Raw genomic sequence first — 16,295 nt, forward strand, 5'->3', positions numbered from 1 at the left:
ATTCCACAAAGTAATAAGCCTCCAGCAAAACCTTCAGCTGAAGATACTGCCGAACCAGGAAGAAATTTGCCTCCCAATTTTCTCAATAATGAAGGACTCACTGATTCCAATTTCGATTCTTGGATAAAAAACTATTGATGGCTTCTTTTCTTCAACACACCTCATTACCGCTCTAGCTTTAACCCTCCTACCTAGACCTCGAATATTCCAAGACAAAATTTTCCAATTAGACATCTTATCTTACTGAATAACCTTCAATCCCAAACCCCTTAATTACTCCCATTTCCTTCTCTCTCCCTAACCAAAGAACCTGTTTTTTCCAAAAAGTTTTGTTTTCCCCCCTAAATTTAACCCCAATAGTTTGCTACATTCCACACTCAAGAGCCTCCACCCCTCCAGCACGGCTCCCTGGAATAAATAAAATCTGAACTTACATCGACACAGCTCTTAGCTCCCCCCTCCTAGATCTCGAATAAACCCGATTACATGAGCCTCTTCTCACTTTACTTCCAACCTCACTCTTTCCATTAGTAATTGCAAAGAACCGAATACAGACCCACACTGAAAGAGGCCCGAGACTGCTCTTCAATGTAATCTACTGTGGGAATATGACCCCCACAATATTTCCTGCCATTCTCTTTATTCTGCTCATCAATACTTGTCTAGGCAGGCCTTCCCAAAGCCCATTATCAAATTTCACAGTAGCATACTCACGGGGAACATCCCCCATGTGCTTCCTAGTTTCTCTCTCTTCCTTGGTGCTTTTAGAATTTTCCTGCAGTAAGGAGGCAGCTCGTGCAACATTCGCACGCTTGCACAAGTCAACCGAAACAGCTTTATTTGAATTTGAGCAAAAATTCAAACTCCCCTCGATTTCTGTGTTTTTGCCTTGCTGGGATCCTTGAACCCATTCCTGTACCCTATTTTGGGAATCTGACACCTCCTGAGTACCCACGTGCTCATCCTGCTGTAACTGAACAACCCCTTTGCTCTAATCGGAGGAGCTCTCCTCCCATGGATCCTCTGAAATAGCATCTTCAACCATATCTGATAACTCAGGAAAATAATTTTCAGCACATTCAACCTTAATCTTAATCAAGAACTGCCTCCCTAACGAATTGATGATAATATGTTCAAGAATTTCAAATGGACTGGCCACCCTGAGAAGCATCTGAGCCACTCTGCAGTCCACTCTATGAGCAGTTTCATCTTGAATCTTCACTAGCTTTCCCCATCTGGATGCCAAACTAGTAAAGAAAGGAACCAACCAATTTAATGGAACTCCAACCATGGAGATCGCACAATAAGGCAGGGGAATACCTCCCTCATCCAGAACAGGTTCCAATCTTTCAAACCAGAAGGACAAAGCTTCCCATTTTTCTTCCATCACCATCCTTCTCTCCTCCACAGTTTGGAAAATTACCAAACAAACATTTTTTTGCAAATCCCCACTTAACTACCTTTGCATTGATGTCGTCATTCCTTAAAGCTTTCTGCAAAAACTCCACTTCAAAATTGCTTTACATATACCCGTAAGTGATGATTTCAACCAAGCCCTCCTCCATCGGAATAAAGACTTCCATAGGATTTTCCATCTCCTTTTTTCGATGTCTACCCACTTGAACACCCACAGGATCTTTGCTCTCCCCAACCACCGTATCTTTATAGGTTCTCCCATCATGGAACCTATTCAACATTTCCATCTTCCTTACCCCATCAGCTGGAAGACAACCTTCCATGCTTAGCCCCTCCTTTGTCATTGTTATTTGAACCCTCAACCCTTCCTTCAATCTGCTTCCTCGCCCCAGAAGTTTCTCATATTCGCTACTGTCACAGAAATCCTCCTTCCATCGATCGTGACATTGTTCATCTTTTCCACTGCATTGCATAGATCCGCCTTGCTTGCGAAATGGACAAACTCAAACGTACTAACCTTATAATTCGGTCTGTTGTTAATAAATGGAATGAACCCCTAATGACTTTCCATAATGACTAAAACAATCCCATAAAGCACTACGACACACTCTCCTACTAAGATTATTAACGAAAGCCGACCAAGAATCTCCCCCCTTGTATTTCGAAAACTCTCTCTCTCTCTCTCTCCATCGGTTTCGTCGTGAAAATCCTTAAATTTAAAACACCACCTCTTGTAATCATCTTGGAGGATTATGAATTTGAAGAGGATGGATATTTTCAAACTTGGCTGGAAGCACAAAAAAAGTTGCATTTTTTTTATGCTAAAGTTTTCAAGGACTTCTTGCATGTTCAGAGTTGCATCAGCTAGTTTACTTCATGCTTCATGTGGGTTTTTATTTGTATTTCTATTCTATGTTTATGCCCTGTTTACTTGCTCTGTAGCTTGAGAGGAAACAGGCGTATCTAGTTCCGGCAGAGTTGGCTGGTAATGGAATCTGTATTGGCTGTTTGTGATGCCACACTGTCAAATAGCAAGGCTGTAAGAGCATTTCAGTTATTAAAACACTATCTTCTATGAAATTCAGTGAGATTGTACATTAAATTTTGATTCTTGCTCAAACCCCCCCGAATATTGCTTTATCTGTGTAATTTTCTTACTAGGTGGTGGAAGATGTGAATGCACTAATATTACAGTTTGATAATGATGATTCAAGGAAAACATGGCAAAGCCGCCTGCAAGGAGCTATATATCATTCATCAGTAGGTCTTTTGCTCCTGGTCTTGTCTGAAAAGATAGAATAACAAAGCCAAATGATAGAAAATTTAGTCTCTTGGTAACTTGAATCTTTAATAGATATGAACTTCACAAAGTCTTGCAATACATAGAGATATAAAAAGGCAATTAGTTGGAGTAGGATCCTAAAATCTTACCATTAGGAGAAAAATGATTCGTACAAAATAAATCTACCAAATAATTCCCATTTGCACATAAAAATAGCTGGAATTTTGAAGTCCTACATACTAGTAATGAAATGGAAATGTTGAAGTGATAAAGTTTCTATTAGCACACTTGCATCACATTCTTTCAGGATAATGCTCTATAAAATCAAGGGGCATAATCTTAAAAGGCATGAAAGTTTTAATTAAGCAGGAAGCATTTTATGTGATTCACATGATATTTTCTGATTCAAAGAAAGAAATTACTCTAAATAATAATCTCTCTGCAGGCTTCTGCACCTTTTACTATCTCTGAAACTTCATCAGACTCGGAAACAGAACCCAATGAGAAGCATGATGCATTTGATTTGCCGATGATAGAAAGTGTTTTTATAACTGGTGTTCTTGATGAGCTTAAGATCAGTATTAGTTATAATCATCAGGTAAGCCTGGACTGTTTTGTCATGAAATTAAACTAAATTTGAACTGCTTAGGAAATTTTATTTACTGTCCATCGTTTCTAGCATGAGCGGAGCTTCAATAAGGTGCTTCTTGCTGAAGAGCATCCACTATTGAATTTCGAGCAACAGGTGGTCAAGTAGTTTAGCATTATCTTGTTTATGATAGTTCATATTTCAATTTGTTTTGATACTTTTTGATCTTATAATTTTTTACCTCTTTCAAAACAGGTTGAGCTTTCAATAAAAGGGAGTGATATTTTTATTGGCACTGTTCTGAATCTTTGGAAATTGAAGATTTGATTTGCTGCAGTACTGTGTCGAAGCCTTGCTACTTGGCAAGATCTTTTATACGAAGTGCAGATGTACATTCAGTATTGGACGATGGTGGGATTGAGTTGTTCCCAAGTGAAGGAGATGAAAAATTTTATGAAGCCCCTGAAGATTTGATTGATTCTGCTGAGTGCACATCCACACCTAGAAAATCATCTGAGTTAGTTAGTTTGCAAAAATTTCAGAGTTTTAGTCGAGTAACTGGTTTACTCCCTGATGATGAACTTCTTCTGGGAAGGGAGGATGTTGAACTAATTGATACATTAAACAGTTTTGTAAAAGCACAAATTGTTATTTATGACCAGAACTCTCCTCTGTACAACAATGTCGACATGAAGGTAGGTTCTTCTCTCAGTTTGAATCTTTCTCAGCCTCATTATCTTGGTCTTCTATATTTCATTGGAGTAATAACATGCTGTTTTCAGGTCACTGTGACTCTGGCTACTTTGTCATTTTTCTGTCGTAGACCAATCCTTGCCATTATGGAATTTGCTAATGCTGTTACTATTGAGGATGATAGCTGCGAGTCTATTAGTGATAATTCTTCTGCAGTTGGTGAAACATGATATTTCCAGTGAAGATCCTACTGACAATCCACAGTCAACCAGGGTGGAGGAGCCTGTGGTCAAAGGTCTGCTAGGAAAAGGAAAATCCAGATTATTTTCAACTTAACATTAAATATGGCTCATGCTCAGATTTTGTTGATGAATGAAAATGAAACTAAGTTCGCTACTTTGTCGCAAGAAAATCTGCTTACTGATATAAAGGTCTGCCCTACCTGTTCTGCACTTTGCTGAATTTCTCTTAGTTTTCATTGTTAATTTCCTCCCCCTTTCTCATCTGCACCTCTTCCCCCCCTTTTAATGTTCACAGTTTTAATGTTCAAAAGTTTTTCTTTTGTTTAAAGGTGTTCCCATCCTCTTTAGTATAAACGCAGCATTAGGAAATTTGCGAATAAGTGATGACAGCCTCCCTGGCAATCATATGTACTTCTGGATCTGTGATATGAGAGATCCTGGAGGCACTTCATTTGTCGAGGTATTTAATTTTATCATCTTTTACTAACCTGAAAAGAAAATTCTTTATTTGTTGTATTGTGGATTTGTTTCTCAAGTTTGCTACAGGATCCTTTGTCTTTTCAATTGTAACTGGTTTCATGTTTTTTTAAAATAAAGTGGGGTCTCGTTCCTAAACAACAAAAACACAAACAATTGTACTTTTCATTTTTACTCGTTGGTGTATGTCTTTTTTTTTTATAGGAATAGGAGGTCTCATTAAAAACCTCCCTCTTAGTTGACTCTTGTGAAAGAGGCAACTAGCGGAAGGAGGAAAAGAGTACCTCATCTTATTAATAAACCATAATTACATAAGATTACAGCTTACATAATAAACTGCCCGAAATAAAATACAAACCAAAACAACCATAAAGCTCTAAACCTCAACCTATCCCTCCTTAGCTAACTTGTCTTCCTCCCAATTGCATCTCCTAGGAATCCATCTAACAATAATACCCCTAGCAGAAACTAAGGCCCCAATTTCCCCAACCAAAGTATAGAAAAATGTAGGGACAGAAAATGGCATCAAAATCCAATCAACTGCTGTTTTACAGTCACTCTCTAGGATTAGTCTTCCCTTTAAAGCCCATTTAGAAGAAAGGAATAACCAATTCCTTGTTTAATAGCTTTCAGCTCAGCTAACAAAGGAGGACCAGGTCCCACCACAATAGAAAATGTTTTTAAAGTAGAACATTTCGAATCTTTCAAGACTCCTCTAATTCCACCCTGCTGCCCATCACCTCTTACCGCTCCATCAATATTGAACTTAAAGAAATCATTAGGAGGCAGAGACCAATAAAGAACCTTATTCTTTTTATAGGATTTAATAGGTAATCTGTCTGCAAGCGTTGGATCCCTACTAGTAGGTCAACCTGAATATTAACTTGAGGGAATTTCGCTAAAACCATTTAGCCAACCTAAACCTGGAAATGAAGAGCAAAGATGAAGTGTCTAGATTCCAGTTTTCAAACACCACTGAATTCCTAGCTTTCCATAAAGACCATAGAACAACACCTGGAATAAACTTCCAAATAGTAGAGCACTCCCTTAGATAAGACCAAGAACAAAGTAGGGAAGAAGGATCTTGGGGCATAACTGAAGAGATATCCCAAATTAGAAATCTATACCACAACTCCTATGCAACCGAGCAAGAAATAAACAGATGTTGAATTGTTTCCTCATATTTGTGACAAAAAGGACACATAACATCTTCTAGATTAACCCCTCTTTCTTCAATTTCACTCTAACCGCCTCTTCCAAAAGAACCTCCAGTTCTGCTCGAAATAGTTATTCTACAAGATTTTACCGAAAACAAACCATCCCCTTTCCCCACCACACCAGAAAATCATCCACAGATTCATTCAGGGCTATGTTCTCAATCAAAAGCATTGAGGAAATCCACTGTTCCAATTCCCAGTCACAAAGATTTCTCCTTAGCTGAATGTTCCAAACCCAACCATTATTTTCAAATCCACCAAATTCAGCCACTTTTCCCCTTTTGTTAGTCGACAGAGCAAAAATCCTAGGGAATTGAATCTTTAAAGAAGATCCATTAACCCAAATATCATTCCAAAACTCAATTGACCTACCGATCCCCACTTGGATCTTCGAATTGGACCTCAAACACTTCCCTATCTCATCCTTTTTCTCGTAGTTACTCAGAATACCTCTCCATACCCAAGAATCTTGAGGAGAAACAGCCTTGCCTATAGACAGAGATAACTTACTGACATTATGCGTACAACAAATCAATTTTTTGAATTTATTGAATCCTATGGCACTCCTTTCCTCCTTATGTGGATTAAGGAACTATTTTTAAGTTCCGTTAACCACCAAGGGGGTTTTTTGAGGCCTTTTATTCCTATCAAAAAAAAAAACAAATCAATTTTTTCCATTGAGAGTCTTTCTCATTTGCATACTTCCAAACCCATTTCCCAAGCAAAACTCTATTAACCAAACTCAAGTCCAAGACTCCTAAGCCTCCTTCTTCCAATGGTTGACATACCGTACTCCAATTCACCCAATGAACCCTTTTCTTGTCTGATTCTTCTCCCCAAAGAAATCTTGCCATTACTGAGTTTAGTTTCTGATTTACCTTAAACGAAATTTTGAAAATAGAGAGGTAGAAAATAGGTAATGAAGACAACACCGATTTTACCAACACCAATCATCCAACCATCGATAAAGAGGCAGCTTTCCAACCTGCTAATCTGATGTAAACTTTCTGTAATACTGGCTCCCACAATAGCTCTGAATTTTTCTTTTCTCCTATCGGTAGACCTAGATAAGTCATAGGAAAAGATCCCACCCCACAACCTGCTTCCAGTGCAAATTCTTTCAAACTGTCCTCTGCCATATTAACACCAAACAGTTTACTCTTGGACAGATTAAGGTGTAGCCCTGAAATTAAACTAAACACCCTCAAAACTCTCTTTATATTAAGGATTTGTGTTGAGGAGTCTCTGCAGAATAAGATTAAATCATCTGCAAACTGGAGATGTCAAATTAAAAAGATTCTCTTCCTTACCAATACTGAACCCTTCGAAAAGACCAAGAGCAGCAGCCTTACTCAATAAATTTAAGAGCTCACCAACAATATTAAACAGAAGAGGTGATAAACTACAACCTTGTCTCAACCCTTTGTCCATATGAAATTCTTCTGTAGGAGATCCATTAACTAGAACCGATATTGAAGCAGAAGAGATACAATAATCAATCCAAGAAATCCATTTGTCCCCAAAACCCATTACCTTCAATAATCTCAAAACAATTGGCCATTCCACTGAGTCATAGGATCTACGAAAATCCACTTTGAAAACAACTCATTTCCTTTTTTCCTCCAATAATCTATAGATTCATTGGCCATAAAAGTACAATCAAGTAGCTGCCTACTTGGAATAAAGGCGAACTGCGATGGCCTGATCAAATCTTTAATAACAGAAACCAATCTCCTCGATAAGATTCTGGAGATAATTTTGTACAGGCTGCCAACAAGACTTATTGGTCTGTAATCTTTTTTTTTTGATAGGAATAGGATGCCTCATTAAAAACCTCCCTCTAAGAAGTCCACTGCCCTAAGGCAAGGACCCTCTAGTGGAAGGAGGAAAAGAGTACATCAATTTATTAATGATAATACAATTACATAAAATTTAAAAACACTCCTATAAAAATACATAAGGCTTGATACACTCCTGCAAGACCTCCCCTCAAAAACATACAAACCAACTAAAAGCAGTACAATCAGCCAATCCCCTCCTTCGCTAGCTTGTCCGCCTCATAATTACAACACCTAGGAATCCACCTGATAATGAACTGATTTCCAGAAACAGCAGACGCAATCTCCTTCATAAAATTAGACAAGTAAATAGGGACTGAACTCTGATCTTTAATCCAATCCACTGCTGTCTTTGAATCACTTTCAATAATGAGCCTACCCTTCGAAGCCCATACAGATGAAACAAAGATGTCAATGCCTTTCTTGATAGCCTTCAATTCTGCTAGGATAGGAGTATTAGGACCTGCATTTACTGAAAATGAAGACAAAACAACCCGATTCCAGTCCCTTAGAATTCCCCCAATACCTGCCACCATCCCCACACTACTCACCGCCCCGTCCACATTCATCTTAAAGAAATCCAGTGGAGGAGGAATCCAGCAGACCACACTACTGTCCAAAACCTTAGAGTCTGAAAGGTTGTCAGCCACAGAGGGGTCCCCAATTAAGAAATCAACCTGAGTTGAAAAAAGTGGATACTTGGCTACAAACCACTTAGCTACTCTGAATCGAACCGTGAAAAACAAAGAGTTACTGTCCAACTTTCCTTTGTCGAAGATGATCTCATTCCTTAACTTCCAAATGGACCAAAAAATTGCCCCTGGAATAAACTTCCATATAGCAGAATATGGCCTCAATTCGGCCCATGAACTGAGTAAATTAGGAGGGTCTTGCGGCAGAGCAAGCCGAATACCCCAATACCCAATAATTTTCATCCATAGTTCCCAGGATACATGACAATGAATAAATAGATGCTGAATAGATTCAACCCCTTGATTACACAACGGGCAGAGAATGTTCTCCCCTAAATCAACCCCCTTCTCAACAACTCCACTCTCACAACTACTTTTTGATGTGACAATTGCCAAAGGAAAGTCTCCACTCGAGGAGGAACTAAACCCTGCCAGACGACTTTTTCCCACTGAACTGAGTCCTTAAGAGGAACAGACAGAGCATTCATGCATGCTTTAACAGAAAACTGCCCATCACCCGAACTAACCCACAACAAACGGTCTTCCAAAGGCTCCATTAGTTTAATATTTTTTATGGTGTCCAACAACTCAACGAACTGCTCAACCTCCCTATCACAAAGGTTCCTCCTGGTCTTGATATTCCAAACCCATCCAGACAAATCGAAACTCCCAAAATCAGCTACCTTACCCAATTTATCTGAAGAAAGGGCATTTATTCTAGGAAACCGAAGTTTTAAAGGGAAAACCCCTATCCACGTATCACTCCAAAAAGAAATAGATTTACCATTACCTTTTTGAAGCTTAGCATGAGATCTAAGGCAACCTCCAATGGCATCCTCCTTTAAATAGTTATTTACAATTCCCCTCCATATCCAAGAGTCTTTACAAAAGCAAGCTCTATTAATATCCATGGATTGACAGCTCACATTGTGTTTGTTGCATAATAGTTTCTTCCACATCGAATTCTTGTCATTGGCAAACTTCCAAACCCACTTGCCCAATAACGCTCGATTTGTAACCTTCAAATCCACCACTACCAATCCTCCTCCACTCAACGGCTTGCATACATAGTCCCAGCGCACCCAGTGCATTCTCTTCTTGTCGCCCCTACTCCCCCATAAAAAATCCGATATCAATGAATTTAACCTCTGACAAATAGAAGAAGGCATCTTAAAAATAGAAAGGTAAAAAATAGGTAAGGATGACAACACCGACTTTATTAATACCAATCTACCAGCCATAGATAAAGAAGCAACTTTCCAACCCGCCAATTTCTTATTAACGTTGACAATAACCGGATCCCATAACTTATCCGAATTTGTTTTCGCCCCCAAAGGAAGGCCTAAGTATTCCGTGGGAAATGAACCAATAGAACAACCAATCTCCTTAGCCCAATCTTCAAGGATGTCACTCTCCACATTAATTCCGAAAAGTTTACTTTTGGCTAAGTTTAGATGGAGCCCCGTCATTAAGCTGAAAATCCTCAAAATTCTTCTAACATTCTTAATCTGCGTAATTGATGCTCGGCAAAAAATAATCAAGTCATCTGCAAACTGAAGATGGGACAAAGAGAATGAATTTTGATTTCTACCAAAGGAGAAACCTTCGAACAGACCCAAATCCACTGCTTTAGTCAACATCCTATGAAGTAATTCCCCGACCAATTGAACAAAAGAGGAGAAAGGCTACACCCTTGCCTCAAGCCTTTAGCAATAGAAAACTCCTTAGTAGGAGACCCATTCACTAGAACCGAAATAGAAGCGCTAGAGATCCAAGAACACCACCTCTCTCCAAACCCCATCTCCTTCATTAGCCTTTGAAGAATCTGCCATTCAATAGTATCGTAAGCTCTACTGAAATCCACTTTGAAACATCCCCTTTAAGTCCTTGCTTCCTCCAAAAATCAATTCCTTCATTAGCTAAATATGCACAGTCCAACAATTGTCTACCCGGAATAAAGCGAACTGAGACGGACTAATGATATCCTTGATACAAGAAATAAGTCTTTTTGATAGAACTTTTGAGAGGATTTTGTACAAGCTGCCCACAAGACTAATGGGTCTATAATCTTCAATGCTCTCGGGAGTACCTTTCTTAGGAATCAAGGTTATAAACGCATGATTGACTCCATGCTCCCATGACTTACCTTGATAGAAATCAGAGAAAAACTCCATGATCTTCTCCTTAAGATTTTCCCAATATTTCTTATAAAAACCCATGGTAAAACCATCCGGGCCAGGGGCTTTTGCACTATCCGAAGAAGAGATTACTTGCCACACTTCTTGCTCAGAGAATTCCACCTCCAAAGATGTACTCTGAATTGCAGAAAGTTGTGCAAAATCCATATTTTGGTACTCAACCTCCATTGCTGAATTAGTGTTGTAAGCCTTCTTGAAGAAATTGAACACACTGCTTCTAATTTTTCCTGAGTCCGAGATAAATTCTCCCTTAATTTTCAATGAATGAATAGTGTTGATCCTGTTTCTTGTCAAAGCACTCAAGTGAAAGAACCTCGTATTTCTGTCCCCATCCTTGATCCACCTACTCCTGGACTTCTGACACCAAATGCTCTCCTCATTCCTTAATAGCCTCCACAACTCCTTTTTACATTCTACCATCTGATCCCACTCCCCTTTGGACAAGATTCCACCTTGCGACTTCCTTTCCCAATTCTCTATCTTCCCTTCAAGAACCGAAATGGAGTCTGACAGCCCAACATTGCTGATTCCAGGCCAACTTCTAATATGGTTTTTAGCGTTCTGAAGCATTCTGAAAATTCCCCCAAAATTACTCTTATTCTTCTCAACTGCCACAAGATTAACCACAAAATCATCAAAGCCTTGCTCCTGTAAAAGATAATTGAAGAATCTAAAAGGTTTTGGGCCCCAATTTATACAAACATCTTCCAGCAAAACCGGTTTATGATCAGACATAGAGATCGAAAGAAGTCTCTGTGAAATCTTAGGAAAACAGTTGAGAAAACTGTCACTTAACAAGAACCGATCAAGCCTAACCCATGTTGAATCTTCTCTAAAACTACTCCATGTAAAAGACCCTCCTGACATGGGCAGATCAATGAGCTTAGCTCTCTGCACAAATGTTCTGAAAATATTTAAAGTATGCCAGTTCTGAGCTTTCCCTAGCTTTTCTTCTGGATCAATATACGCATTAAAATCCCCCCTATACAAACTGGTAAATTCAACGAAACTACAAAACACAACTCCCCAAAAAAATCCTCCTTTTCGTCTTCAATAGCCGGGCCGTATAAATACGAACTTTTTTTGATCATTCAAAAAATACCCCACCAATGCCAAAAACCTGCTGTGTACATGCTGATTGGTGACTTTGAACATATTCTCATTCCACATACTAATCAAACCACCCTTAGACCCCTGTGCTGGAAACAACTTCACTCCCTTCAACATACTCCCTCCTAACCTCCTTAGAATATACTCCTTACAATGTTCTAGCTTGGATTCGTGAATAAACACCAGAACTGGTTTGACCTTCTTTACAAGCCTAGCGACAGAAGCGATCTTCTCCCTCCTCCCTAAACCTCTAATGTTCCACGAAAGAATTCTTAAATTCTGCATACAAATGTATCACTCCCAAACGCCCCAATCAAACCCATCCAACCGAAAAACCTAACCATCATATCCATCATCCTTTACAACCTCCGAACCATTCTAAAAGCAAATAATCTTTTCAATAAATTTCTCCTTCCCATCCTTGAAAGAGATGCCTAACATCAGACATACTTCCCAAATGGCCATAGCTTCCTCCACCAGCTTAGAAAAAAGAGGAGAGTAGGCTGTGTGAATATTAACCAACTCCAAGGCTTGATAAATTAAACCTCTTCTATTCTTTCTGCGAACTCTTCCTAACTTTGGAGATGAAAACACATCAGGTGCCGCACACTCTGACACTACTGCCGACGGCTGTTGTAATATTCTGCAATCTGATCCCTTCTGTTCTTGAATCGTATTAGCCTCTGAACCAATAAAATCAGCTTCTTTACACGAATTTAGCCATATTTTCTTGTTCCTCGACCTTTTATAAACTCTAGCATATTGACCTCTTTTCTTTCTCCCATCCTACGTTGATCGAATAGTCATACAAGCAGACACAGGAAATCCCCTCTTCCACCTCTTAACACTCTTTACACTTACCTCCTTGTTTTCCTCCTGCACCAATTGACTTACCACTTCCATCTCCATTCTATTTTCTTCGACTACCTGGACACCCTCACCTGCTTTTCCAATTAAATCGCAGCTATCCACCTCTACTAAATCATGAAGAGACTGAAACTTGTTATTCTCTCCTACATCATCCCACCTCACCTTAACCGCCGGCCCAGCAGGAATAATTTTAGTAACTGGTGAAAAGGAATCCCAGTTTGAATCAGATTGGGCTGAGCAGCTCGGATCCACCACTGCTCTCAGCCCAAGACCCGCATATTCCATATTAAAAACTGGCTCCACTTCACATTCCAGATTCCCTGACAGCCCATCACTATTGGATTTCGTGTGGGACGTCTTTTCAGGGAACTGTTCCCCACCTTCCTTAATCCCCCCACTTTCTAAATTTCTTTGTCTCCACGTGTTCCCCTCTGTCCCCACTACCACTGCTGACAATCCCCGAATGCCTACTTCCTTCCCTGAACTACTACCATCATCAGACCTCTTCTGCAACTTTTCTCCGATTATAGCCGGGGGTGTATAATAACTTCCCCCCAAAGTAATTTTGACCTTAAAAGATCTTCCATAAGACCATACAATAATGGATTCTTGAATGTCATAAGGACTTGCAACCCTCATCTATAGTCTCGCCGATGAGAGATCCTCTTTATTTCTGGTCTCATCCAATATACAAACAAGGTCTCCCCACCTTCCTGCTAATCTTTCCAGGAATAGTTCATTCCAGCAAAGAAGTGGTAGCCATACTAACTCTACCAAACCATACGCCATTGGAACACCTTCATCACTTAACACTGGAGATAACCATTGAAACCAGGAAAACATTTTGTCACGGTACTCCGACCACGCCTTACCGAAATCTTCATTTGACTTGAACATAACAATGACAACATTCCCTACGAAACCCCAACTTACTATCTTTACCTGAAATCCCTCCTTTACGAATGCCTCCTTCACCATGTCCAGCTGCATGGAATATTTGACTACCCCTGTTAATGAATACTTCACCCAACCATAATCATCCGTAGGAATGTGCATATCCCATACATTCCTAACTCCATTTGCTTTCACAGACTGACCTCCTTCTCTCTCCACTAGTTCAAACTCCATGTTCTTCGCGCTATCCCCCTTCAGCACTTCCTCGTACGATCTGCCATTCCTTAGACTACTCGCTCTTTCCGTTTGCATCTGTTGCCTACCTTTGACCCCTGTGCCTGATTTGATACCTTCCGGTTGACGTTTATACCCCACTACCTCTTCTCCTATTTTTCTTGTACTTTGCCACCCCCACTGTCACTCGCTTCCCATCAATCAGAGTTCCACATTCTGAACTGCTCTATTGCAACTTTCCTCTAACGCAAATTGCACAAAAGCAAACGTGGACGATTTGTAGTTCGGTTTAAAAATAAAATTTGGAATATAAACCTTGACTATTCTGCCATACTGGATGAAAATCTCTCTAAAGCTCACTTCTAGAAACTCTCTTACTAAGGTTGTCAACAAAGACAGTCCATTCCTCATCTGAGGAGGGACTCCCATATGCACTCGCTCTGTTTCTCTCTCTAACTATCTCTCTCATTAAAAAAAATCTCTTTTGGTCTGTAATCTTCAATACCTTCAGGATTTAGTTTTTTAGGAATCAAAGTAATGAAAGCATGATTGACCCCATGTTCCCAACTCCTCCCTCTGTGAAAGTCATCCACAAACTTCATTAAATGATCCTTCAGTACAAGCCAGAATTTTTTTAAAAAACCCATCATGAAACCGTCTGGACCCGGGGCTTTGGAACTGTCCGAATGAAACACTGCTTCCCAAACTTCCTGTTCTGAAAATTGTACCTCAAGTCCATTCTTCTGCTCCTCTGATAATGTCATAAAATTAAGATTAATATCCTCTACCTCTAGCGTATCTTTTGAACTGTAATTCTCCTTAAAATACTCAAAGACAGTTTTTCAGCTTATCCGGATCAGAATTTCTTCATCAGCCACTCTCAAAGCCGAAATTGAATTCATTCTATTTCTATTCATTGTTGTTAAATGGAAAAACTTTGTATTCCTATCCTCTTCCTTGATTCACTTCAGTCTTGATCTTTGTAACCAAATACTCTCTTCCCTCCTGTGCAACTTCCACAATTCGTTTCTGGACAGAATCAACAAATCCCTTTCTTGAATGGAAATCCCTCCTTGTAACTTCAATTCCAGACCATTTATCTTGCCTTCTAGTTGAGAAATTTCTTCAGAAATCTCCTTTTGACTCGTAAATGGCCTATCCCTGATCTTCTGTTTTGTTCCTTGAAGTAAAGAAAATATACCCCATCGACCATTATCCTTCTTCACCTTAGACGGTGAATTTTCAACCAACTCAACAAACCCCTCTTCCTCTAACAAGCAGTTGAATAATCGAAAAGGTTTAGGTCCCAATTGTTGCATTCTTCTATTAACACCACGGGATTATGGTCCGAAAGGGATTTTGATAACATTTTCTGAATCACATTAGGAAATTGATTTAGGAATGAACCACTGATAATAAACCGATCAAGCCTTACCCAAGTAGGAGACTCTCTATTGTTGCACCAAGTATGCTTGAGTTTAGTTTATAATGTTTGAAATGTTTAATCATTGTTTTCTTTTTGCTGTTGTGAAGCTGGTTTTTACTTCATTCAACAGTGATGATGAAGATTACCAAGGTTATGAATATAGCCTGTTTGGCCAACTTTCTGAAGTACGCGTTGTTTACTTGAATCGCTTTGTGCAGGAGGTAATGTAACTCTTAATTCTTAGCAATTACTTAGTGCAGTTTCTGTTATCTCATGTATTTCAAATTTGATAATGTAGGTTATTAGTTACTTTATGGGTCTTGTTCCCAACGATTCAAAAAGTGTAGTCAAATTTAAAGATCAAGTTTCAAACTCGGAGAAGTGGTTCACCACTAGTGAAATTGAAGGATCACCAGCTTTAAGGTTGGATATTTCACTAAGGAAACCTATAATTTTGATGCCTCGCAAGACAGACAGCCTCGAGTACGTTGAGTCTGGAATACAGCTTTACTCAAGTTTACTTTGTTTTCTGCCTATGTGTGCTATCTTTATTTTTGTCATTGATCATGACATGTTAAAATTAACTTGGCAGTTATCTGAAGCTTGATGTCGTTCATATTACGGTTCAGAATACCTTCCAATGGTTATGTGGCACTAAAAGTGACTTGAATGCTGTCCATTTTGATATAATGACAATCAAGGTGAGGATCGTGACTGGAATTTACATGATAGGCCAACTTGGTAGATTTAAGAAATTGGAATAAAAGTGTCACAGAAACATTTATTGTGTCTCCCTTTAACTTGGATATCATGAACTCTTCTTAAAGCTATCATTTGTTTGAGGCTTTTCTTTGTACTTTATTTGACTTACTCCAACAATGTTCAACATTTCCTTGGAAGTTGTGTATTTTTTTTTTACAGATTATTGTATAAAAAGGATAATCAATCAATTATCTATTGCTAATTTTGATGGGTAATGATACATGTTGCACCAATTTTGTCCAAATATTCCCTTCTAGACTGGGATTAATTTGTTTAATAAGTTCAAGGTTGGCCTATGAATTTTGTAAATAAGATGTTTCTAGATGCACCAATTAATTATCACCACATCACATGG

At 39.1% G+C, this 16,295-nt stretch overlaps 1 protein-coding gene across 1 annotated transcript in view; it reads left to right on the top strand.

Moving 5' to 3' along the window:
* Positions 1-2,401: 2,401 nt before the first annotated feature.
* The window catches only part of LOC120128825, a 58,181-nt gene continuing 44,287 nt past the window's right edge, over positions 2,402-16,295 (top strand). The window contains 14 exon segments of the mRNA XM_039146449.1: positions 2,402-2,455; positions 2,578-2,676; positions 3,144-3,296; positions 3,378-3,423; positions 3,426-3,451; positions 3,543-3,588; positions 3,591-3,982; positions 4,070-4,204; positions 4,206-4,299; positions 4,302-4,424; positions 4,552-4,682; positions 15,286-15,399; positions 15,477-15,661; positions 15,771-15,879. Coding sequence (XP_039002380.1) covers positions 2,405-2,455; positions 2,578-2,676; positions 3,144-3,296; positions 3,378-3,423; positions 3,426-3,451; positions 3,543-3,588; positions 3,591-3,982; positions 4,070-4,204; positions 4,206-4,299; positions 4,302-4,424; positions 4,552-4,682; positions 15,286-15,399; positions 15,477-15,661; positions 15,771-15,879 — 1,704 coding nt within the window. The 5' untranslated portion in view covers positions 2,402-2,404.

Source organism: Hibiscus syriacus, unplaced genomic scaffold, assembly GCF_006381635.1.
Source record: "Hibiscus syriacus cultivar Baekdansim isolate YM2019G1 unplaced genomic scaffold, ASM638163v2 tig00110482_pilon, whole genome shotgun sequence".
In the NCBI taxonomy this organism is placed as follows: Eukaryota; Viridiplantae; Streptophyta; class Magnoliopsida; order Malvales; family Malvaceae; genus Hibiscus; species Hibiscus syriacus.